This window comes from Oryx dammah, unplaced genomic scaffold (genome assembly GCF_014754425.2).
Source record: "Oryx dammah isolate SB20612 unplaced genomic scaffold, SCBI_Odam_1.1 HiC_scaffold_4, whole genome shotgun sequence".
Lineage (NCBI taxonomy): Eukaryota > Metazoa > Chordata > Mammalia > Artiodactyla > Bovidae > Oryx > Oryx dammah.
Window position 1 is genome coordinate 63,021,347 of NW_024070188.1, and position 26,027 is coordinate 63,047,373.

Sequence of the window (26,027 nt, forward strand, 5' to 3'; positions counted from 1 at the left end):
CAGGTATTCTTAGGAAAATAAATCAATTCAGCATCTGTGTTTATTATATTAACAGAACTGTCAGCAGGAGCTTGTAGCAAAAAATCAACCTAAGTTATTCTGACTATATTTTTCCATTCTTTTCATTCCCTTAAGAAAAGAAAACCTATCAAATTTTAATGTCAGTCCTGCAGTGTATGATTTTGAAGCTAAAAGTAATTACACTCCATAGTTACCTTGTGTGACAACTGAAAAGTCCTTGACACATTACCCTTTTGTTACAGTCAATGGTAAAGGGCACTTGGCATATCTGATTACTTCTAGTGTGAGCGTGAGATGATTGTTTGGGAACCTAGAACTGCTTGTTTAATGGGTGGGGACTCAGTATAATAATTACAGAGCCAGAAACCAGTTCAGCTTGATCATGGAAAATCTCATTCAGTACATTTTTAGTCTTGAGATGGCTTCTCAAGTTCTCTATTCCTCTCTGGAATTCCCTAGAATTCTGCTCTGTTTATGACATAAAGGTTTCTGTCCTAATGAATGTGAACTAAGAAGGAGTGGAGGGTCTCTACGCTGGAACAAGGCTGAAAGAAGTGGCACATTTTAAGTAAAGTAATGATGTTTCTTCTGTCACAGACATTTCCGTTGAAATGTCTGTTAATACAGACCATGGGTTCCAGGAAGCTATAATTTTTCCTAAATGTGCATCACTAGGATCTAGTGTGTTACTTATTTAGCAGAGAAAGAAGGAAGCTGGGTGGGGACAAAATCCAAAGACAAGAGTGCTTGCTTTAGAGAGGACCTGTATCTGAGTCATTTTCATGTCTAATGAGAGATCCAGTTTCTGAATCTCTAGATATCCATTGTCTTCGTGAATGGATCAAATTGTTAACTTGATCATTTCAAACCTTGTCATAGATTTCTTTTCAATTTTGGTGTAAAGAATCACTCAGACCAAATTCTTGTAGTCTTGTGGTCAAATTTATGAAACGATCACCTTAAACTTTGAAAACCATAGAAGAAAAAGTCACTGCCAGTGGCTGACAGAAGCACTAAGAAAAAAATCTCCTTCTCCCACCCTGCTACTTGGAAACACTTCTTCACATTTATATACAATACAGTAGAATTCACCTATGAGCCACCATGGGGGGGAAAAAAAAAAACAGAAAATGGAAGATGGACAAGAGGAAAAGAAGTAAAAAGACTGCTGTGGTCCCATGACCTGAATAGAAGAAGATTCCATCTCAAGCAGGAAGCTATGCCACAGAGGACAGGATAACCACCAGCGAAACCATATTAATGTTCCATGGTGTCTGGACATACCAGAAAGCTCTTGGTCCATTCCCTCTGATGGCAGCACTGGATAAATACTGTTTGATATTGGTGTCCTAGGTATTGGTCATTGAGGAAGTAGTTTAGAGAGTGAACTACTAGAATTCATTAAAGTTCATCAAAAATTGTTTTTTTTTTTTTTTATGTTCATCTTAAAACTTGAAAATGATAAAAGCAACTTTTCACTTTATCCAATGTTCTTTCTACCCCACTCAAAACATCTTTTACAAATTCCCTTCCTCCACATTTGGGGGAATGAGGGGAGAAGCAAAACCAAAAAAACTGCAAACTAGAAACAGGATAAGATCACCTGGTTTATTGAGAAAAGTTTAATAAAACTGCAACTGCTATTTTTACAACTTACAAAATAATTTGGTATATAAAATGAATTGGTTTTCAATATGTAAGTACAAATAGTAAAAAAAAAATATATTCCATGTGATATATCATATTTGCAAGTCAGAGCAATCCCACATTCCTGAATTCTCCTGTTAAACGTTTTACATCAGATATTTTTAATCTGTTTACCAAGGGAAACCAGGTTTTTAACCATATTTAAGTTTTTGCTTACAGTTGCAATTTATCAGAAGCTGTGTCTACATGATTAGAGCCCGATCAAGCCGAAGATGAAAAATTCAACCCATGTCTTCTCTTTAGGCTGTTTAATGTTACTTTTGTGATGGGAATGGCCCTCCTAATGTTTTACTGAACAACCTAATACTACTTAAAGGGCATAATGAATTAGACCAGTCCATTTTTTAATCCAGTCTACTCTGGTCTAGAGCATATAGACACCAAAGAGCACAGAATTACTAGTAGCTTTCTACCACACCCCCACCCTATGAACCATTTTAAAAGAGAAAATTTCATCTTAAGATTTCACTGCTTAAGGAGGCCTTACTACTGCAACAGGTTTTGGCCATGAAAGAATACTTTCCTAGATGTCATATTAAGTTAATGGAAAGCTTAGCCCCAAATCAATTATTCAGGATATTCATTAGAAACTCTCACAAATGACATGCATTTAGGAAACAATTTTGCTTCTCTGAATAGCCAAAGGCTTGAAAAAATATTTTTTTGCGTTTCTTTTGGAATATTTAGTCACTGACAATTTTTACCAGTATCTTCTTCTTCTCCTTAGTCCTTAATAGACCCAACCCATTCCATCTGGGAAAAACAGAAACCTAACCAGATTTACTCAAATCTTTGAAGCCTTCTCATTTTTACTTTATAAATTATGTGGTTATTCATACTCATATACTTTTACAAATGCAGTATCAATGGTATTGCTAGATATAAGGAAACATTGGCATATTAGTATTGAGTTGGCCAAAAAGTGAGTTCAGTTTTCCCATCAATCTATGGACAAGCCTGAATGAACTTTTTTAGCCAACTTAATAATCAGGTAATTAATTAAAAGAAGTAAGTCTTACTTAACACTACAAAACATATATAAAAGATGAATATGAAACTATAACACCATTTAAGAAACACTTTCCCCAGATTATTTTAGCATTTTGACCATAGTTTAAAGATATGAACATTGTCCCCAAAACAGGTTCAAAGTTTTCCGGGGAAAACAGTTTCTTTCTCTGGAATATATCTCAGTAGCAGTGATGTTCTTCTGCTCGTTCCCCACCTTAGGCAGATGTGTAGAAGTACCTGGGCTTGGCATTGCCCAGCAGGTCATCTTCATAGTTGGGGAGGCAACAGAAGAAGAAGGCACAGCCGATCAGGATAATAGTGGCTGCCCACCCGAAGCCATAGGCCCAGTTATAGATGTAAGTGACAGCAGGGTTGAGGTGAAGGGTAAAGGTCTGAGTGTACTTCACAGGGTAAATTACCAGGGAGATGATCTGGAACACAGCTAAAAGGAAGGAAAAAAAATTCCCAAGTATGAATGCATGAATGAATGAATGCATGGTAACAACAGATTAATTCCTCTTCCTCAACATTTTTGCCTTCAAATTAAGTGTTAAACCCACATAAATAATCCCGATAAAAGGGGCTGGGAGAATCTAGTTAATCATGAACCAAAAAAGATGGTTGAATATTTTGTGTCAGAGATACCTGGCACTGAGCAGAATACTGAATACATGAAATACAGGCAGAATATTAGCAAATCATTCCATAGTACTTGTGTAAGCATTATATATACTAAAGTAAAAATTGCTGAACTGTGGTGTACAACAGAAAGCAAGAGGGTAAAGAGCCTATTTTTTTCATCTTTGCATTTCCTATGCCAAACATTTAATATTTCATTGGTAGCAAAAATAATATATATGTACACATGTGTGTGCACACACACAGAGTTAGAACTCAATACTGACATTTGATAACATACCACTGGAATATTCATTCAATAAATGAATGACTAAATGAAACAGTGAAACAATGATATGATGATCAATGGAAGAATCAGTAGAAAAGCCTGCAGAGGAAGGGAAATTTGAAGAATAAACAGAAATGAAGAGATGGAGGGCAGGAAGAAGACTGTTCCAGGCTAGGAGAATAGAAGTAAAAGAAGAGAAAAATCACAGTGCTTTGAAAAAGTAAAAGAGAAGATACAGGCAGGGAAACATGTCAAAAAGATTTCTAAACTCTAAAGAGTCACATTGTTACAATTATTATTAATCATGCATTAACATTTTAAATTGCCTAATAATAAAAGTAGCTTTATTAGATTTACTTTGTAGTCTTTTTCAATGAACATGCATAATTCTATAAAGCGTTAATGACTATACACATGCTATGCTATGCCATAAGCTATGCCAAAAGACCCTGATGCTGGGAAAGACTGAAGGCAGGAGGAGAAGGCGATGACAGAGGATGAGACGGTTGGATGGCATCATTGACTCAATAGACATGAGTCTGAGCAAACTCCGGGAGATAGTGAACGACAGGGAAGCTTAGCATGCTGCAGTTCATGGGGTCGCAAAGAGTCGGACATGACTGAGCGACTGAACACAATGCTATGCCATGCACTTTTTAACTTAATATTTCATGTGTGCCTTGCCATGACTTAAGGTATGAGCAAATTTTAGCTCTGTGACACTCAGACACTGCTCTTCACAGAGAGACCAATTAGTTGGCTGTGCTTCCTGGAGTATGTCCGGGAGTGGACAGTTCTCACCACCACTTTCCTTTCACCTTAATTTTTTTCTACTAGCTCCACAGATATATTCTTAACTAGTTTTCTGTTTCTTCTTTTTTTTTTTTTTAAAGAAAAGCTAGCTTTTCCATTTCTTTTTTTTAAATTACTATAAAGGCTATAGATGTTTCCATATCTTGACTTGTTGCTTCTGTTTCCCAATTTAAAATGTTTTCCTTTGGCAACTGATGAAGGGCAATCTTGGTGCGGATCATTTCTCTGCTTCTTGTCTACTTAAAATAGCAAACTTTCACTGGTTAAGCCTGTCATTTAGTGCAAATCGTTGTGTTCTACACAAAAGGAACACTTCTCTGCATTTTTCATGTAAAATATAGTTATTCACTCATTTTGGTTCATCACATGGTTTAGATCAATTTCTACAAAATCTAAATTGCAGAGGACCCTTCCATGATCCACCACATCCTAGGACTGCAAAACTTCTTCACCAAGTGCAATGGTTCAGGGACATTACAGTCCCCTAAGCATGCAGCTCATGGCAGGCCAGTCTGGGACCACTGTGGAGACTGCCGTTCCACTGGCAACACAGCCCTGGCCCCTTGGGGAGCAGTGTCAGGGACTCGAGGCCATCTATGAGAGACAGCCGCAGGTAGAGTGACAACCTTCCTCACTTGGGTGGGGGGCCTGGAACTGGAACCCTATCTCAGGCAGAAGAGGAAAGGGATCAAGATTTTAAAGCACATCCTCTGTTACTTCTGCCTTTGGGGACACATTTTCTGAGAGCAGATCAGGAACTGTGTTGTCAGGGATCTTCACTGCGGCTTGGACATTACTATATTGATATTCACTGCAGACAGGAATGAAGAATTGCTGGCGCACAGTCTTACCAGCCAGGGCCAGGAGGCCTCCGATCACTCTCAGGAAGACAAGCATTTGGGGTCCACAGAGGGCAAAGAAGGAGAGGATGAAGCAGATCACCAGGATGATGAAACCGCAGAGCAGCATGGCGGCGGCTGCCCTTCCCCAAGCTACAAGGAAAAACAGTCATTAGGACAGGCATGCCAAATTTAAAAATTACTTAACAAAGCATCAACAGTTTTTTTTTTCTTTTTAATAGTTATATTTGGGTGGAAGAATAGTTTTTCTTTCAATAATACTTAAACATCTCCATATTTTAAGGGAAGAATAGGTAATTCATAGGTAGGACATTAATATAGTGATACACAGTAATGCCTTACCCCTCCGTTTGGGGGCAAATGTTTATACCTCCAAAATGAAAGACATCATTAAACTGTATCTCATTTAATAAGTGGATAAATTGGCCATATAAACAGGTATATTTAAAAGATTAACTCAAGTTCTAATCTAGTACAACCCAATAAACAACATTTTTGGTATTGAACAATCCAAATTATAATCTCTTCAGGAACTGTTTCAATTACCTTTAAAAGGATCCTTGTTTTGTATTAAGATTTGGTTCCATGAAAAAATAATTTTTGAAAACAGAGTACCTATGCCTAGGCAGAGATGTGAGATAAAACAACTTAATTGTAAAGTAGGTATGATTTTTATAACAAGTTTAGGTGCAAACAACCTTTCTAAATTTTTGCATAAATTTTTTCTGAAGTATTTAGAATTTGTTGCACAATAATTCTCAGTTATTGACATGTGCCCTAAAAACAATCGGGATGAGGTGGAAATTGAGTTCTGGTTTCAAAGATCGATGTGGGCAGCTCCAGCCCTGGCTCATTCTGCTCTACGCTTGTGGGAAGAGAAAAGCCATGAGTTCCCAGCTAAGGATTCCAGCCAATCACTCTTCCTGTTCAACCTGCACCAATTTGTAAAATCTCTTTCCCACACAACTTTCTCTCCAGAGGTAGTAACTGACATGTATGAAGTAATCACTCTGTGCCAGGCATGGAGCTAAGAACCTGCCATGGTTTAACTCTCTGAATTCTCACGATAACTCTTCAAGGTTCACATTCTGTTATCACTTCTATTTTAGAAGTGAGATTACACTGAGGCTTGGAGAGTCCAGCTAACCTGCCTATAGTCACAGAGCTGGCAGCCAAGTCTGATTTCTAGCCTGTCTGAAGCCAAAATATGACTCTTTTTTTCTTTGGGGATATGATTTACATGCTGGAAAATTCATCCATTTAAAGTGTACAATTCAGTAGTTTTTACTATATTTACAGGGTTGTGCAGCCATCACCACTTACAATTCCAAAAACTTTCAACACTCCAAAAAGAAACCCCATGACCGTTAGCAGTCACCTCCCCCTCCCTTCTCCCTTCAGCTTCCAACAACCACTAATCTACTTTCTGTCTCTATAAATTTGTATACCCTGTCCAGTGCTTATAAACAGAATTATAGTTTAACACTTTGTGGCCTTCGTCCTGTGCTTTCACTTAGCATGTTTTCAAGGTTCATCCATATTGTAGCAGCATGGATCAGGACTTCATTCCTTTTTATGACCAATAATTAGAGCCCACACTGTGTTTGTCCACTCATTCATTAATGAATGAACATGCACCCTTAACCTGTTTTTCTTTAGGGAATTTGGAAAGGAGAGTTGCATGCACCTCAGTGCTGGTCCTACTCAGGCTTTAACACAGCTTGGCTGGCAAACGTACCCTCACTTAACTTTGGTCACTAGACAGGTCAAATGGTAGACAAACCTAACGACTAGCAGAAAGAACAAAGCCTTAGGAACCTTGTTTATACCCCACCTCTACTACCTATTAGGGCTTCCCAGGTGGTGCTAGTGGTAAAGAACCTGCCTGTCAATGCAGGAGACATATGAGACACAGATTTGATCTCTGGGTCAGGAAGATCCCCTGCAGGAGGGTACGGCAACCCACTCCAGTATTTTTGCCGAGAAATCCTCATGGACAGAAGCAGCTGGTGGACTACAGGTCACGGGGTCACAAAAAGTCAGACTCAACTGAGTGACTAACTTTCACTTTCTTTCAAGTAGAAGACACATGCTCATTTTTTTTTTTTTTACATGCTCAAATATTATGTTTTCACACAAATGACCCTTTAGTAGCACTGTCAGGATGATAATCCCAATGGCACTGTCAGGGGGCATGACAGTTCATGAGTGGGTCCAGTTTTGTTTATAATTCTTACTACTTTCCTCCAAGTCCTGCTCTTTCTGTGAGATCAATAAGAGATTTTAGGACCAAGGTAAAAAGAAATGTTTTATTTTAAAAGCAACATAGATAAAGCCAGAATGTGAAATTGAGTAATTAATTCTCTTTTTTCATTTTTGCCTTGTCCTTTGAGTAAGGTAACTTTCCAGAGAAGAGAATCCATCTTTGGAAAGAACTAAGACCATCTCTAAGTCTACACCGTAGACCACTGACACAAACCATCAGTGGTGCTTATAGAAAATATGGATTCTTGTGTGTCCCTCCAGATACACTGAATCACAGTTGAAAAGATAGTGCCCAGGAATCTGCATTTTACTAGTATTTCTTTACTAGTATACTAAAGTTTGAGAACAACTAAGATAGATGATTAATCTTCTTATAAGAACAGCTGTTGCATTACCAGAAAGGAGCATGCAACTTTCAGTATGTGACCCACTGCCAATTACAGTCTCATTTCTATAGATTTTCTTCATGGCTACTGCCAATCATTAAATTCAAATAAGCAGACACTGATTTTTCCTTTTAAGTTGAATTCACAGGTTTGTAACTGTTCAATGAAAAGGCAATACATCTGTATATGCATACAGAGGAATACAAACATTATGAAGATCAATTGTACAGTAGAATGTGAGTGTTCAATAAAAACAGAAAAAAAAAAATCCTAACAGGGAACATATTTAATAATCAAACTTTGACAATTACAGAGTAAGGTTTTTAAACTATAGCTAAATAATGTATGATATTGCCTAAAGAGTAATATCAATCATTTTACATGTTTGAGGAAAATTAATACAAAGTTAAATTATTGCTATTACTACTTCCTCTGACACTATAGCTATAATTTACATTTAGTTTCAGGTACTTGAAAGAAATTAAAGAAATAGTAAGCCAATTCACCTAAAACCAACAGGTGAATGTAAAGATAAACAGATCATTTTAATAACTCTTTCTATGCTATGTTAAATCAACTCAATTAGCGTCTTGCTTATTTAAAATGCTGAGTCTGAGAGAAATCAAAATGGACACTTCAGCAACATTTTGTCTGGAGAAAGGCTGCCTTGGAAGTAGAACATGTAAAACTTGTTCCTTGTAGTGTGGAAACACCCACAGTGAATCACTTAACTATAATTTGAGATGTAAATCTTAGCATGGTTTTGAAGGTCCTGACAGATGGATAACAAGGAAGGCAATCTTCTCTCATATCACTGACTATTTTGTTGTAAGATGGTGAGATGGACCCTATCAGATCTGAGCAAGGTCCTCCCAGCCCAACATTCTGCCTGAGAAGGAGCCCAATTGCCATGTAGACTTAAAACAGGGCAATCTTCCAAGACATACACTTTAAAAAGGCTAAGTACCTTTGGTCTCCCTTAATTACCCAGAATGAGCCTAATATTCCCAAATTTACCAAACCCTTTTGAGAACTTTTTATATTATACCTTGATCTAAATTATGCCTATTTACCAGCCCCAATGAAAAAAAATCACTTTTTAAAACTTGTCCTAAAGCTACTTCTTTCATGATTCAACAGATGTTCCTCAGTTCTTCAAAGCCAATCCATCTTCATCTATTCCAAATATAACTCTGTCCTTCATTAATATTTTATATAGTAAATTTTATTGCCTTTCCTAATCTGTATTTTATTGGCATTTTTTACATCCAGACTAAAATTTGAGAACAACTTAGGTGATTGATCTCCTTAGTTAGACTGCAGCACTGCTAAAAAGGAGCATGTAAGTTTCATGAGAAATGAGACTACTATCAACTATAGTCTCATTTCTATAGATTATTTTTTCATGGTTACTGTAAATCTTTAAATTTAATTAAATACAATCATTAAATTCAAATTGTGTGTGCGTGTGTGTGTGCATGAACGTGTGTGTGCAGGGGCTGGGGAAGTTGTCAATTACCCTTCTCTGAATTGAAACCACAACAGGTAAACAGAGTTCCTATGCAGGAATTTTGATTGTTTGTTTTCTTAAAGGAAGACAAATTTGGTGTTTCATATGTATTCATAATTTATTCTGTCATAAGTTTATTTTCTAAATACCACTTGGAGAAATTCATGTTATCAAAGAAACCAGAAATATTATAAATCCACTTTTAAATAAGATTCATTAAAGATCCATTTAGGTGAAGAATGGCTTATCAAATTTTGTTATTTTTGCCAAGATTCAACATTAAATCAACAACATGGAAACCATTCATGGATCACTAGTGAAATTCTGAGTTTTTTCTAGGAAATGTTTTTAAATTTTTTGTATGAGGAAAAATGCTGTATCTTTTTCCAGAGATTATATACTAAAATACGACATTACAAGGCAAATATAGCCGGGAAAAGACCAATAAGATCAACTGATAAGAAAAGAGCAATAAAAGTAAAAAATAAGTAAATACCTCAAGTATCAGGCTAGAAACCATAAATCAAACTTAAATTTGTGGCAAAGAAAAAAAAAATTTTAAGATAAGGAGAGCACTACTAACTACTATTGTGGGTGATATTTTAGAGACTGCCATGACTTTTTCACCCCAAATTAGTATTTCTTTTAATGGATTTGCTACATTCTTCAGGAGTTTTACATGTGGGCACCAAATATTGAGGTTTCCCCAGTGGCTCAGTAGTAAAAAATCAGCTTGCAATGCAGGAGGCGTGGGTTCTATCTCTGGGTCAGAAGATCCCCTGGAGGAGTGCATGGCAACCCACTCCAGTACTCTTGCCTGGTGAAGGCCATGGACTGAGGAGCCTGGCAGGCTAGAGCCCATAGGATGGCAAAGAGCTGGACATGACTGACGCGACTGATTGGAGCACACAGCAACAAATGGCGACCGAAACCTACTGTGGCCTAGCCCTTACTCAGTGCCCTGCAGCCTTCAAACTGTCACCCAACCAGAGGACGGCTCCTTTCCAGAACAAAAGATTCATCTATGAACGAGACAGAAAACCCTACCTAGTGAATCTGAAATTTTGTCAGATTGCTTCCTATTGTTTCTATAAAGTTCTTTATGTCATACACAAGCAGAACTGGAAACTGGATAAGACCAAAATTAAAAATATAAAAAGATGCTATCTACAAATAAACATAAGCATGGGTGGACGATATATTCAAAAAGACGGTTGCCTGTTCATTGAGGAGACTCGCAGTAATACACATCAGTGCTTCTGGAACTTAAAAGTGCTGATGAATCAATCGTCCAGGGAACGAGTTAAAATACAGATTCCAATTCAGTAGATGGGCCTAAGATACTGAGTGTCCAATAACCTCCCCAATAATGCAGATGCTGATGGTCTACGACACATTAGTAGTAAAAATCTAGAGGATAACTCAGTACAGACCTCCAAATAAATCGGCACAGGAAGAGTGATCCTGCAAGGTTTGGTGGCAGGAAAGGAATGGCTTAAAGGAAGAATGGTGGGGGCGGGGGTTACTGGAGGGGGGTGGTGATTCCACGGTAGGTGTGAGATTCTTTACATGCTCCACATTCCCACCCCCACTAAACTGAGCCAGATAACTCTTGCCCATTGGTCTTTGCAGAACTCCTTTACTGTCTTCTTTTAAAGTCCGAGGGGGAAACTATTCTACACAGGAAGATGGGAAAATACAGGAAATTGTGTATGAACTCAGAAAAGGTAACTAGCAGCAAATTTGGGATCTACCCTTAAATGTTTGAAAATCTGTCTGCTGTTAGAAGGCTAAAAAGAATAATTTACAGAGAAGCACATCAGCTCTTGTCAGCGTTAAAAGAGGTACTTTTTTTTTCAATTGGAGGATAATTGCTTTACAACGTTGTGTTGGTTTTCTGCCATACAACAGTGCAAATAAGTCATAATTATATATACATTCCGTACCTCTTCAGCCTCCCTCGTCCCTCCCATCCCACCCTTCTAGGTCATCAGAGTACCAGGCTGAGCTCCCTGTGTTATATAGCATTGCCACTAAGACAGGTACTTTTAAACAAACAAGCATGGTGGAGAGAACTAAGTTGCTGAACAAAGGGTGAAAGTTCAGATCAGTCACAGGGGATGCTGACGGGCAGGGTTTGGAGAAATCTTGAGTAGGCGTACTCTTCGCGCACTCTTCGTCCCTCCTAATTCTGATAGTCTAGGAGTTTGTGCCCATTTACAGGGAGAAAAGACAAATTAGGTCACTAAAGAGGAATTGAGGCTCTCTGGTAGTTATTGCTAAGCACATCAAATGTGGAGTAAACTGGGCAAGATCACTTATTCCTAGACGCCTAGATTTTATAAATCAACACATATAAAATCATGAAAATCACCTGAGTGTCCAACTTTTATTTTACTATAAAAGAATATGAACACATGCCTACAAAAGATTAATCTATCTACTAATGCCTAATTTCATAAGCCACAAGAATATAATCTCAAAATTAAATCCTTTAAGTTGAATTTAGCCCAGTAAACACCTGTTAACTTCGTACTTATTTTTCTCGTTTTCCATACTTAATGAGGCTCTGCCCTTCTGAGTTCAGATCAAAGACAAAGGTTCTCCCTTGCTGCCACTCAGACTTGCCACTGTCATTCTTGGAGCATAAATTCATCTTTCTTATCCCAGTAACTGATCCATAAACTTAACTCCATTACTCCACCCTGAATGAGTCAGAGCTTGCTTAGGACTTGAAATCTACATCTCTGAAGTTGAAAATATCCTCCTGATCTACTCTTTCTTAGAACTGGAAAAGAAGATGCCAGCAATGCAAAAATACCATCTGTGAACACGGATTCAAATTTAATTCTGCATTTTCTTTATACATGAAATTTGAATGACTGTTTCAGCATTTAAATCAAGATTTTTCTTTTCCTGTTTTGAGGACTAGAAACCTTGATTTAAAAAAAAAAAAAAAAAACAAGTATGTGTATTTATTTACTTGTTGTTGTTTAGCTGCTAAATTGTATGTCTCTTTTGCGAAACCATGGACTGTAGCCTCCCAGGCTGCTCTGTCCACGAGATTTCCCAGGCAAGAATACTGGAGTGAAAAAAAGAATACTGGAGTGTGTTGCCATTTCCTTCTTCAGGAGATCTTCCCAACTGAATCCTCCTCTCCTGCACTGCAGGCAGATTCTTTATCACTGAGCCACTTGGGAGGCCCTGCCATTTCCTTCTCCACATTTAGTTGTTACTATTGTGTAAAAGAAAATATTCAGTGTTTAATTCAGTTTATTGATGAGGAAAAATGAAGTGGATACATCATTTTTTTAAATTCTTAAAACTGTTAATGACAGTGAAGAATATAACATTCTGCTTTTTACATAATTCTAAGGAACTATTTACCTTTATGAAAAAAAGCCTATATTATTTAGTATTATTGCTGATACCTACCAGTAACAACCTAGGTCTTTAATACCAACATAAATCAATGTTATAAATATCAGCAAATAAACGTGATAGTGAAGCAGTTTGTAAATACAAAGGTATACTTTCTTAAGTGTTACAATGGTAAACCTCAAGATTTATATTTTAGTACATGGCAAGAAATTTTTAAAAAGTGGAGGTACTTACTTAATTCTCTATACTGAGATATTTTAATTAGAGCCATCAACCTTACTTTCATCATGTTTGTACATACGTGGGAGTATGTGTAAACTCCTCACTGTATTGTAGACAGTATGATCTCATGTGAATGTATTTTTTTCGGCAAGGACTTACTGAAGCTATCTGAAAAATCTCAAGAGTTCAGACACCTAGATAATTGACCTAAAGGATAGAAATACACAATTTCTATACCTGTGAGGCAAAACTAGACAACAGTCCCTCGCAGGAAATGGAGTGGAAGTATAATAATCATTCTAACCATCTTTGACATCAGTAGCCTGGGATGGACCTCTTGTGAATTCATAGCTATTTTCTATTTCCCATGGTCACCTATTGACAGTGGATGCTAGGTGCATCATTTGATTCTAGGGCTTGAGCAAAAGCTGCGTTTAACACATTCTTGGCACTTGGTTATCTTTGCAAAGGTCAGGAATAACTAAATTGGAATGTGAAGGCTACCACCACCCACTTGTGAAAATCACAAAGACAGTACTAGATTCCTCAAGACTCACTTGGAAAACTGCACTTTTCCAAAGACCAATTTCGGTATCAAATTGAAACATCAACTATTCACTGGATCGGTACTTTCTTTACAATTTAAAAAAGTTAATGCTTGAGATTCCTGTCTAATTAAAAAATCAGAGTACTGGAGAGGGGTGCCATTGCCTTCTCCAAGAAAACAGAAATAGAACCTGCTTATTCTCCTCTTTATACAAAGCACTCAATCAGCCTGAGGTTAGAAGTGCCACACCCTAAGAAGGTGAGTTCATCCTGCAAGTCAAGGAAAATAAAAACTGCATTGTGCCTGTTTCACAAGACAGCTGTGGTCACAGCCAGAGCCTTGCAGGCCAGATCATGTCCCAGCAATATTGCTGATCTAGGCTCTGCCTGCACCCTTCTCCTGACTGGGGCACTAACCTTCTTAATTCACATGCCCAGCATCGCTGAATATTCATTCGTTGGGTCTGTATTAGTCTTCGAAGTGAGACATAAAAACCAAAGTCTGTTTAAAAACACATGTGTTCTAAACAGGCCTGCTAAATCCCCTATAAGATACTGAACCTGACTGCATTTTTACCAAATATACAGACATGTTATTTCGAAGAAATTAACTCACTTAGAAAACCTAGAAGACTTGTGGGTAATACAGACCATGGTAGGTGGGCTGTTTGTGCTTTAAGAGAGGAAAAACACAGACTTCAAGGAAAGTATGAATTTCATTTAGTCTTTACATTTACCTCCTGACAACGGCCATGCCTCCTTTGTGGGTGGGGGTTGGGGGATGGGGTGGATTCCATGTGGGAACTTCCAAGTAATTCCACAGTGGATAAGATAAAGCACCAAGCCCCTGATACAGGGCCTCAAGATAAACAGAATTTGGTTTGAAGCCCTGGGCCAGTTCAGGGGTAGGGGGCAAGTCAAAGGCCCTACCACAGAATGGGGGGAAAGCAGGCTAGCTTTCTTTCTCGGTTTAAAACTATTAAACTCAGTTGGTAAGGCCCCATTCCGTAGTACCGGGCTTTAAGCCTCTGATTACGCTCCTACTTAAACCCTCTTTTCTCAGACCCCACACAGGTCGCTAATTACAATAGACCCCAGGAGTTCTTCCCACCTACCAGTAAGCTGGGGGCGGTACCAGCCCAGGGCAAATTCCGCTCCGGCCCGGTGAGCTAACTAGTAGGCAGGAAATACCTCCACGTTGGAAAAAGAAAAATCTCTATCTACAGTATTTTAAATTTGTCAACTCCGTTTCATTTCGCTAGTGTAGATGTGTTTGCTTTTTAGATTTCAAATCGAGTTGAAAGAAAGTTTTCTAAACAGCAGTGCCGGACTTGAGCCACACTCTCCCTCTAACAAGAATTACCCTGCAGCGTTAAACACTGCAGTATCTACTGAAATTGTCACTGCTGAAACTTTGACAGAAGGGGTTTTTGTTTTGTTTTGTTAAAGGAAGAAGAGCTGCTTTCCCTTAGTTCAAGTTTAATAATATAGCGAATAAAGGCATGCACTTTCAATACTTGTATTTTAAGCATAAGAAGAACCAGAGGAGGAGGCCACGGAATGGGAATAAATTTCAGTAGGTATCCAAGAAAATATACTTTGTTCATTGTATTTACTCATCAAACCCTTTTCAAATGGCTGAGATCACCTTTTGCTGTACAAACTACGAATAAATGTAGTTTAAATTAGGGTCACTGTCGTCCAGAGTCGAGCCTGGGTTTTGGCCACCCAAGGCTGCTACTGCTTGATTTTATACGGGTCCGATGTATGGACCCAGGCCCTGAAGTGATTTTTGTTGAATCACCCATTAGCCCCCCTACCCTGTTTCGTCCCTTCTTGACCCTGTTTTAGTCCATTCCCGTAGAGCGTCTTCCGCACCCCCTGGACGCCGGCGCTCGCCCCAGCCGCCGCCCGGCGGACTTCACGGAGGCGGCGGCACTCACCATACGTCATGAGGCTGTCGCAGACTTCTAGTAAACAATGCCACCACAGCGAGGACGTCTGGCTGTCATCGCTAGACTGCAGCCAGCCGCGGCCGGCCAGCGCGATGATGTCAAAGACGATGGCGCTAAGCAGTAGCAGCGGCAGGATCCACCTGCAGCGCTCGCAGGCCAGGCCGCAGCGCAGCATCTCGACGGCGGCGGCGGGGAGGAGAGCAGCGCGCTAGGCTCGGACACCGGCGGAGAGTGGCCCTCGAGCGCGGGCAGCGCGACAAAAGGGAAGCGGCCGCGAGGAGGCGGCTCTTGGAGGACGCAGCTCGGGGCTGGCAGCGGGGGCGCGGTGCCCGCCCCACCTAGATTCCGGTGACTCAGAGCGCGCCGCCCGGACCTGCTCGGCCGGCCCGCCTGGGCGCGCGCTGGGGAGGCGGGGCCGGGCTCGGGTTACGGCGGGTGTGGGTGAGCCTAACCCTGCCCGCGAGCGGCCTGGAGCCTCGGGGAGCCACAGTCTCGTCTCCCCCTCTCACCTGGTCCCCTCACATACGACGCTTTTCTTCTCAGTGCTTCAAGGTGTACACATTTTAATCTGCGGATCACCAGTTATGTGTACAACCCCTGAAGTCGGATCGTGGTCTGATTTACAGTAATACTGTATTTAAATTTCCAGCTATTTAAGATGAGCGTTCAAACTGGACATGGGTCGTTGTTGCACTCTGTTTGAGCTCGCGTTTGAGCACCTGTATCGAACCGAGCACTCGGTCCCTGACCCTCCCCAAGAGCTTCCCTGGGAATCCCAAGGGCTTCCCTCGTGGCTCGGATGCCAAAGAATCTGCCTGCAATGCAGGAGACTGGGGTTTGATCCCTGGGTGGGGAAGATCCCCTGGAGAAGGAAATGGCAACCCACTCCAGTATTCTAGAGTCGGATACGACTGAGCGACTAACACATACACACACACACACACACACACACACACACACACACACAGCCGGACTTTCTTTGAGTGCGTGTACCCAACCCAGGACCCTGTCCCTGACCCTCCCCCGCAGAGGTGGGCATTTCCTGTTGAGCTCCACCTTTGTACCTTGTACCTCAGTAGCTTCAGACTCATAACTGTTTACATCCCCGCCTTCTCCACTCGCGGGTGCCAGCTTTTTGACAGAGAGACCTTGTTTTAATGATCTGTGTATCCCTGGTGCCGGCCCTGTGCCTGGTCTTAGAGGGAGCATGGTAAACATTTTATTTGCAAACACACTGAAATTAACAAATGCTAGTTTCACGTGGTGGAGAAGGAAATGGCAACCCACTCCAATACTCTTGCCTGGGAAATCTCATGGACCGAGAAGCCTGGTAGGCGACAATCCATGGGGTTGCAGAGTCCGACAGGACTGAGCGACTTCACTTCACTCACTTCATACTTTATCACTGGAGAAGGAAGTGGCAACCCACTCCAGTATTCTTGCTTGGAGAATCCCATGGACCTGGGAGCCTGGCGGGCTGTGGTCTATGGGGTCGCAGAGAGTCGGACACGACTGAAGTGACTGAGCAAGAGAGAGTTTCAGTCGTGGAAGCGCTTCAGCTGCTTCTCCAGATAAATTCAGGTCCTCTTGGCTGCCGTCCACGCCTTAGCCCAGATCTCTACTTAAACCCCTTTACATCTACCCTTTTCATTTACTATTTTGAGGTTTCTCCAAACAAAAACTGCATGTCTGCATGCAACCACTACATGCGAAACCACTACAGTCCCAACTCCAGTGTCCTGACTCTGCTCCCATCACCACCATAGCTCTTCAAGTGTGGCTAGCAGGGTGAGGTGGCAGCTGGAAGTGATACTGAGGAGAAATAAGTTCTCAGCATCTGCACAACCCCTCCTCGGGCAAATCATGAAGAATAGCCAATGAGGATCATATCTCACCTTGTACCCCCAAACATATATTCCGAATCACTTTTCTTTTTATTGAATATTTACAATATTAGTTTCAGGTGTACAGCATAAGGATTCAATATTTTTATAGTTCTCAATATGCCAGCAAATTTGGAAAACTCAACAGTGGCCACAGAACTAGAAAAGGTCAGTTTTCATTCCAATCCCAAAGAAAGGCGATGCCAAACAATGTTCGAACTATCACACAATTGCACTCGATCCACCTGCTAACAAGATAATGTTCAAAATCCTCCAAGCTAGGCTTCAACAGTACCTGAATCGAGAACTTCCAGATGTACAGGCTGGATTTAGAAAAGGCAGAGGAACCAGAGATCAAATTGCCAACGTCTGTTGGATCATAGAAAAAGCAAGAGAGTGCCATAAAAACATCTACTTCTGTTTCATTGACTATGCTAAAATCTTTGTGTGGATCACAACACACTGTGAAAAATTCTTAAAGAGATGGGAATACCAGACTACTTTACCTGTCTCCTGAGAAACCTATATGCAGGTCAAGAAGCAACAGTTAGAACCTGACATGGAACAATAGACTGGTTCCAAATTGGGAAAGGAGTACGTCAAGGCTGTATATGGTCAACCTGCTTATTTAACTTATATGCAAAGTACATCATGCGAAATGCCAGGCTGGATGGATCACGAGCTGAAATCAAGATTGCCAGGAGAAATATTAATAACCTCAGATATGCAGATCTCACCATCCTAATGGCAGAAAGTGAAGAGGAACTAAAGAGCCTCTTGATGAAAATGAAAGAGCAGAGTGAACATTCAAAAAACGAAGATCATGGCATCCAGTCCCATCACTTCATGGCAGATAGATGGGGAAACAATGAAAACTGTGACGGACTTTATTTTCTTGGGTTCCAAAATCACTGCAGATGGTGCCTGCAGCCATGAAATTAAAAGACACTTGTTCCTTGGTAGAAAAGCTATGACCAACATAACATATTAGAAAGCAGAGACATTACTTTGCCAACAAAGGTCCATCTAGTGAAAGCTATGGTTTTCCCAGTAATCATGTTACGAATGTGAGAGTTGGACCATAAAGAAGGCTGAGCACCAAAGAACTGATGCTTTTGAATGGTGGTGCTGGAGAAGACTCTTGAGAGTCCCTTGGACAGCAAGGAGATCAAACCAGTCAATCCTATAGGAAATCAGTTGTCCTGAATATTCCCTAGAAGGACTGATGCTAAAGCTGAAGCTCCAATAATTTGGCTACCTGATGCAAATAGCCGACTCATCGGAAAAGACCCTGATGTTGGGAAAGATTGAGGGCAGGAGGAGAAAGGGATGACAGAGGATAAGATGGTAGGATGGCATTATCGACTCAATGGACATGAGTTTGAGCAAACTCCAGGAGATACTGAAGGACAGGGAAGCCTGGCATGTGGCAGTCCATGGAGTCGCAGAGTCAGACACGACTGAGTGACTGAACAACAATACTGCATTTAAAAATATTATAAAATATTGGCTATATTCCCTGTGCTGTACAATTTATCCTTATAGTGTATTTATTTTATACATAGAAGTTTGTGCCTCTTAATCCCCTGTCCCTATTTTGCCCTTCTCCCTTCCCAGTGGTAACCACTTATTTGTTCTCTGCATTTCTGCGTGTTTCTGTTTTACTTTATTCATTCATTCATTCATTTTTTTTTAAGATTCCACATGTAAGTTATAATATACAGTATTTGTCTTTCTCTGACTTATTTCACTAAGCATAATACCCTCTAAGTTCATCCATGTTGTTACAAATGGCAAAATGTCATTTTTAAATAATATCCCATTGTATATATAGAGAGAGACATATGTGTGCATATATATATTAGCATATATATATCACAACTTTATTCTTCTGCTGGTGGATAGTGATGTTGCTTTCATATTTTGGTTATTGTAAGTAATACTGCTGTGAACATTAGGGTGCATGTATCTTTTTGAATTAGTGTTTTCCTTTTCTTCAGATATATTCCCAGGAGTGGAATTGCTGGATCATATGATAGTCCTATTTTTAGTTTTTTGAGGAACCTCTATATACTGTTTTCCATAGTGTCTACAGCAGTTTACATTGCCACCAACAGTGTACTAGGGTTCTCTTCTGTACATCCTCACAAACATTTGTTGTCTGTAGGTTTTGGGGTTGTTGTTTTTTTTTATGAAGACATTCTTTTCTAACAGGTGTGAGGAAATATCTCATTGTGGGTTTGATTTGCATTTCTCACATGTGAATTCCATACTTTTTCCATTTAAAATTAAAGACGTGGAAAATATATATCGGTGTTTAACTTTAGCCTCCTGTATTTCAGTTTGGTATCCTCAAAAGAAATAAAATACTGTTTTGCATTATGCAGTTCTCTGTGGCAATTTTTGAGGATGAATAAAATAAAATTACTGAGCAAATATCTGAAGCCACCTGAAATAATTTCCCCAGCCTTCATTTTACATAAACCAGATTCACATATTTTCATTAAAGGCAAATATTTTCACTTTCAAGGGGGTATTCTGCTGAGAGTTAACTGCATACCCTGTAGACTATAAAGAAAATGTTCTCAGTTTTCAAAAGTAGTGAAGATATTTGTTTTATTAGCTGTATAATAAATTTATGAGGAATAATCATTTTCTTACAAATCAAAGTACTGATTATGAGCAGATTTCAGGCAAACTGAGTGTTTCTTGGGTGTTTTAACCTCTTTGAATAATTTTGGACTAGATATGACTTCTTTCTCTTGTTTCAGTAGATTTGAGGAAAAGAACCATTCATGCTGAAGTGAAAGCAAGTAAAGTAGCTCTGCAGAATTTTTGGAAGAGACCCAAATTGACGCTGGTTGTTTTCCAACAATAACATACCTCACACATGATTCCCAGACTATGGAACCACATAGCTCAAGCGCAGATCCTTTCTCACACTTGCTGTGCGACACTGGGCCACTTCTTCGTGCTTCAGTTTCCTCATCTATAAAACGTGCTTCAGTTTCATTCCATTTCCTCACCCTACAGCATTGTTGTTGCTGTTGTTCGTTCAGTCGCTCAGTCGTATCCAACTCTTTGTGACCCCATGGACTGCAGCACACCAGGCTTCCCTGTCCTTCACAATCTCCCAGAGCTTGCTCAAACTCATGTCCATTGAGTTGGTGATGCCATCTAACCATCTCATCCCCTGTCGTCCCCTTCTCCTCCTGCCTGCAATCTTTCCCAGCATCAGGATCCCACTGTAATAAAAATCCAAGGAGCTGGTATACGTAAAATGCTCAGAATAATGCCTGTATATAGTAAGTCATGACAAAAGAGTTGCTGGGGATGATGAGGATAATTTTCATATAGGTTTTCCACTTTAATGAGATTGGACATGGGACTTTTCATGTTCATAAGATGCAAATTCTATGTATGAATATTAACCAGAACTCGTTATCATAGACAATGCAATCATTCATCCAGACATATTCCTGAAATGCTAGCTTATAGTTTCCAGGTGGCTCAGTGGTGAAGAGTCTGCCTGCAAATGCAGGAGATGTAGGAGGAGTGGATTCTATCCCTGGGAAAAGAAGGAAACGGCAAGCCACTCTAGAATTCTTGCCTGGAGAATCCCATGGACAAAGGAGCCTGGCAGGCTACAGTCCATGGGGTGGCCAAGAATCACACAGTTTAGCAACAGAGCATCCATGCTGGCAATGGAGAGTAAACAGTTAAATTGCTCCCCCTACTGGATAACAGATGGATTGCAGAATATTTAGCAACTTAGATTGTTCCTTTAAAAAGTTTTTATAAATCTGGTATATGGTTATATAAGTAATGAATGTTATAAACAAAAATATATAAATATATCACTTGAAAATTCTTAGTTGGTTTAACCTCCCATCCAGAAAACATAATAGTAATCCTAATAGTAATAGCTAACTCACATTTGCTGGGAGTTTGCTGTGTGCCAGTAAGTGTTTCGCACCCACCCTATGAGGTACGTACCCCGATCGCCTTCATACTGAGACGACTGGGGCACAAAGAAGCTAAGTGGCTTGCCCAAGATTGCACAGTCCCTGAGTGGCAAAGCTGTACATCACCCTAAGCAGTTCGACACCAGGGACAGTGTTGTTTACGACAGACACTCATGAGAGTCTGGGAGATATTCATACAGAAGTTTCCTTCTTTCTCTTCTCTCCTTGCCCACATAAACATCCAAGACACTGCCAATTCTCTCCCAAGTGAAAGTGAAAGTATTAGTTACTCAGTTGTGTCTGACTCTTTGCGACTCCATGGGCTGTAGCCTGCCAAGTTCCTCTGTTCATGGAATTCTCCAGGCAAGAATGTGGGAGTGGGTTGCCATTCCCTTCTCCAGGGGTCTTCCAACCCAGGGATCAAACCTGCTCTCCTATACTGCAGGAGAATTCTCTACCATCGGAGTAGTGAAATGACCCCCATGTAAGTTACCATGTTCTCACTAGTAAACCAAACTGACATCAGTGCAGTAGAAGAGACAATCATAAAATAAGCACTGAATAGAAGATCAGTCGGTCGGAGGTCTGGTTCTTGCTGACCCCGTGTTTCCCCTCTAATCCTTGTCCAAGCTCTTCTCCCTGGCTTATGCAACCTTTTAATTATCTCTACTCTCTCTCTTCTTTTCCTTCCTCAGTCAACTGTATCTCCCTTCTACCTAGTGATGTGATGGCCAAAGTTAAACAACCAACTTTCTGAAGGAAAAAAATCCTTGATATATAGTATTTGCCCATTTCCGTGGTGTAGATACTCCCCATGGCTGATTTTCAACTGCGAATTTGATGTCACTGAACACAGAGTTAGGAAGAATATGTGTATAACCATCTGTCTCAAGCTTGTAGGAGCACACCACTGCATCTACCCCCAATACCCTACCAAAACTCCTCTCACAAATGTCCCCAGGAAGCTGTATCACCGGCCCCTGTGTTGCACTAGATACTTTGGTATCTTCTTCCATGAAACTTTCTGCTCTCCTTTCTTCTATAAAGATGTTGAGGTCCAGTGCCAAAGACCACTAGGATCACATTTATACACAAATAAATTTAGATGTACTGACATACTGCAGCAAGGGAGGCTGTATACCATTAAGATGTCTCAATCAGAAGGTGGGGGGGTGGCTAGTAATAAGATTTAGGCTTATAGTGGGTGATTTTGAAGAGTATTCATGGGAGTGGCTGTTGTGTTCTGAGTTACATTATGTCAGAAAGAACTGCATGGTGTTTTTATTTTTTTAGCATTCAAATCTGATGATGGAATGGTCTCGTTCTGGTCTTGTTCTACCACAGAGTAAACTTTTCTGGTTTTAAAAGTCTATGAAATTAGCTATGCTCAGCGTTAGATCACTTGTTCAGTTGCTCAGTCATGTCCAACTCTGTGACCCCACGGACTGGACTGCAGCACCTCACTATTCTTTCACTATCTCCTGGAGTCTGCGCAAACTCACATTCATTGAGTCAGTGACACCATCCAACCATCTCATCCTCTGTCATCCCCTTCTCCTCCTGCCCTCAGTCTTTCCTAGCATCAGGGTCGTTTCCAGTGAGCTGGCTCTCCATGTCAGGTGGTCAAAGTATTGGAGCTTCAGCTTCAGCATCAGTCCTTCTAGTGAATATTCAGGGTTGATTTCCTCAATAGTCTTGGTGTTGGCTGCCAGGCCAACTGCCAGATGTGTGAGATGTTTTCACCTTCACACTGGTTCTCTGTTGCATCTTTCCATGCTTCCCTCCTCTGTCTCCTTAATGTGCTAGTCTTCCTCTGCTTCCTGCCTTCATCCAGGGTTGGATTCTCTGGGCTTCTTTCCTTGCACCATTTTCCCGTCCTTTCTATACATTTGCTTTGAGTCACATCACACAATTTCATGATTTCAACCCCTACCTACATACTGATGACTTGAAAAAAATATGTAATCTCCAGTCCATACCTTTTCTCTATGCTCCAAACTTTTATATTAACTTCCAGCAAGATGGTTATGACCCAGATTCTCCCTCAGACACTTTAAGCTCAACCAGTACAGAATTCAAATGGCCCTCTCTTCCCTAAACCATTCGTTTCTTTCTGTAGCAGTTCCATCACCTTGGTCACCAAAACTAAAACTCCCAGATCATCCTTGACTCTTTCTTTTATATCCAGTACATATGTGGTACTTGAAGATCTGCCACCTACTTTCCCTCCCAAATATTTCTACAGTGCGGACTCCCTGCTGCTCATTTGTCTTTACTGCCCCAACTGCATTCTCACTGCTCTGCCTGTTTCCAGTTCTGAACACTCCCCCGTCCCTAATTCATCTTCCACAAGACCCTTAACACGAAACAGCTGAATGTGAGCCTGACACGCTCTTCCAGGACCCCTCACTGATGCTCCCTCACTTCTGTGGTCGGGAATGAGATTTCCAGAAGTGACACACAAATTCCTCCACGATCTGGCCCCTGTGAGCCTCTCCAGCTTCATCAGTTACCTCTGCTCACTTTACACTTTATTGGGTTTTTTCTTTTCCCCCTCACATACGCTCTACTTTCTGATGTTATTTCTGGAATACATCTCTTCCTAGTTCCCACCTTATTCACCCATTTAGTTCTTGCTGAAGATCTGCTTGAGACCTCGTGTCTCCGAAGAAAATGGCCCTGAGTCTTGACACAGTCCCACCCCCAATCTAAGGTAACTATGTACTCTTTCTCTGTGCTCCCAGAAGACTTGAAGCATACTTATTAATCCCATTGTTTCATAATCATCTTTTTTCTTGTCCCCATTAGATGGTGAGATTCTTGAGGAAAGAGATCATTGTCCTAATTGTCTTTGTACCCCCAGCACCTTTTCTAATACAGGTGTTAAAAAATTGCTTGAAGAATATATAAATGCATGAATGGCTATGTCAATAGCTGCCTTGGTCTTTCTGATCCTCAATATACTCACGTATTTGTTGAGGTAGTTAAAGTAGCTCTAAAAAAGTAACGGTGTTAGTTGCTCAGTCAAATAATTCTTAAAAAAAAAAAAAAGTGACAGTGTTAGTTGCTCTGCTGCTGCTAAGTCACTTCAGTCGTGTCCAACTCTGTGCAACCCCATAGACTGCAGCCCACCAGGCTCCGCCACCCCTGGGATTCTCCAGGCAAGAACACTGGAGTGGGTTGCCATTTCCTTCTCCAATGCATGAAAGTGAAAAGTGAAAGTGAAGCCACTCGGTCGTGTCCAACCCTCAGCGACCCCATGGACTGCAGCCTTCCAGGCCCCTCTGTTCATAGGATTTTCCAGGCAAGAGTACTGGAGTGGGGTGCCGTTGCCTTCTCCAGTTAGTTGCTCAGCTGTGTCCAACTCTTTGTGATCCCCATGTACTATAGCCCAGGCAAGAATACTGGAGTGGGTAGCCATTCCCTTCTCCAAGAGATCTTCGCAGCCCAGGGATAGATCGAACCCAGGTCTGCTGCATTCAAGTGGATTCTTTACTGCCTTAGCCACCATAGCTCTAAAAGATATAGATATATTAAAAAATTCTAATCAAATTGAAAAAAATTTTATTCAGAACAGTAGATGGCGGTAGAACATTGTTATTCAACATAGCATTTGCACAACTTAAAACCCATCAAATAACCACAGAAAAACTATAGTCATAAAGTAGGATTTTTAAGATGACTCTATAACCTCAGTTAATAACACTGTATCCATATTGATTCATTAAATGCAACAGGTGTACTATACTGATGTAAAATGTTAATAATAGGAAATTAGTGGTTGTTTATTTCTTTGGAAGGAATAATGCTAAAGCTGAAACTCCAGTACTTTGGCCACCTCATGTGAAGAGTTGACTCATTGGAAAAGACTCTGATGCTGGGAGGGATTGGGGGCAGGAGGAGAAGGGGATGACAGAGGATGAGATGGCTGGATGGCATCACTGACTTGATGGATGTGAGTCTGAGTGAACTCCGGGAGTTGGTGATGGACAGGGAGGCCTGGCGTGCTGCAATTCATGGGGTCGCAAAGAGTCGGACATGACTGAGCGACTGAACTGAACTGATGGGAACTCTGTCCTGTTGCAAGATTTCTGTAAATCTGAAACTCTTCTAAAAATATTTTGTAGTTTCAAATGCCTCTATATTACTTGGTAAATAATTTTCCTCATACAAAAATGAATATTCCAGTATCAATTATTTTCTTCATATAAAATTAAATATGAAACCCCCAAATCAATAATTAATCTTCAAATTTTAAAAAAGGTTTTAGATATCCAGTGTCAACCAGAAAAAAATGCCAACCAAAAAGTTGAGAATTATGTTTTATTCGGTGGAAATTTTTAGGACTTAAGCCTGGGAAGCAGTGTCGCACGTAACTCTGAGAGAACTGCACTGAGGAGGCACGGGGAAGAGCCAGGTAGTATAGAAGTTCTGCAACAAAAGACAGGTAGTCTGAACACGGGAGACTATTGTTAATTAAAGAAAAAACTAGATATCCCAAGTTAAGGAATTTAGCGCTTTTCTACTTATGGGAAAACACAAGAGTCTGGGCTCACTGAAATCATTCTTTTCATATGCATCTCCATTCTCTGGGG

General features: G+C 40.4%; 1 protein-coding gene across 1 annotated transcript; it reads right to left on the reverse strand.

Moving 5' to 3' along the window:
• Positions 1 to 1,608: 1,608 nt before the first annotated feature.
• LOC120863081 (p53 apoptosis effector related to PMP22) lies at positions 1,609 to 15,982 on the reverse strand. The gene is made up of 3 exons (XM_040239321.1): positions 15,573 to 15,982; positions 5,311 to 5,451; positions 1,609 to 3,181 (listed from the first exon to the last, which is right to left on the reverse strand). Exons 1-3 carry the CDS (start codon positions 15,757 to 15,759, stop codon positions 2,955 to 2,957), a joined length of 555 nt encoding a protein of 184 aa, XP_040095255.1. The 5' UTR covers positions 15,760 to 15,982; the 3' UTR covers positions 1,609 to 2,954.
• Positions 15,983 to 26,027: the final 10,045 nt, after the last annotated feature.

What these genes read in the sequence shown, in the direction of transcription:
- LOC120863081 (XM_040239321.1), bottom strand. Translation starts at nt 15,759, where the DNA reads ATGCTGCGCTGCGGCCTGGCCTGCGAGCGCTGCAGGTGGATCCTGCCG. An exon ending in CGACAGCCTCATGACGTATG is followed by an intron (nt 5,452 to 15,572) that starts GTGAGTGCCGCC and finishes TTTTCCTTGTAG; the next exon opens with CTTGGGGAAGGGCAGCCGCC. An exon ending in AGGCCTCCTGGCCCTGGCTG is followed by an intron (nt 3,182 to 5,310) that starts GTAAGACTGTGC and finishes CCTTCCTTTTAG; the next exon opens with CTGTGTTCCAGATCATCTCC.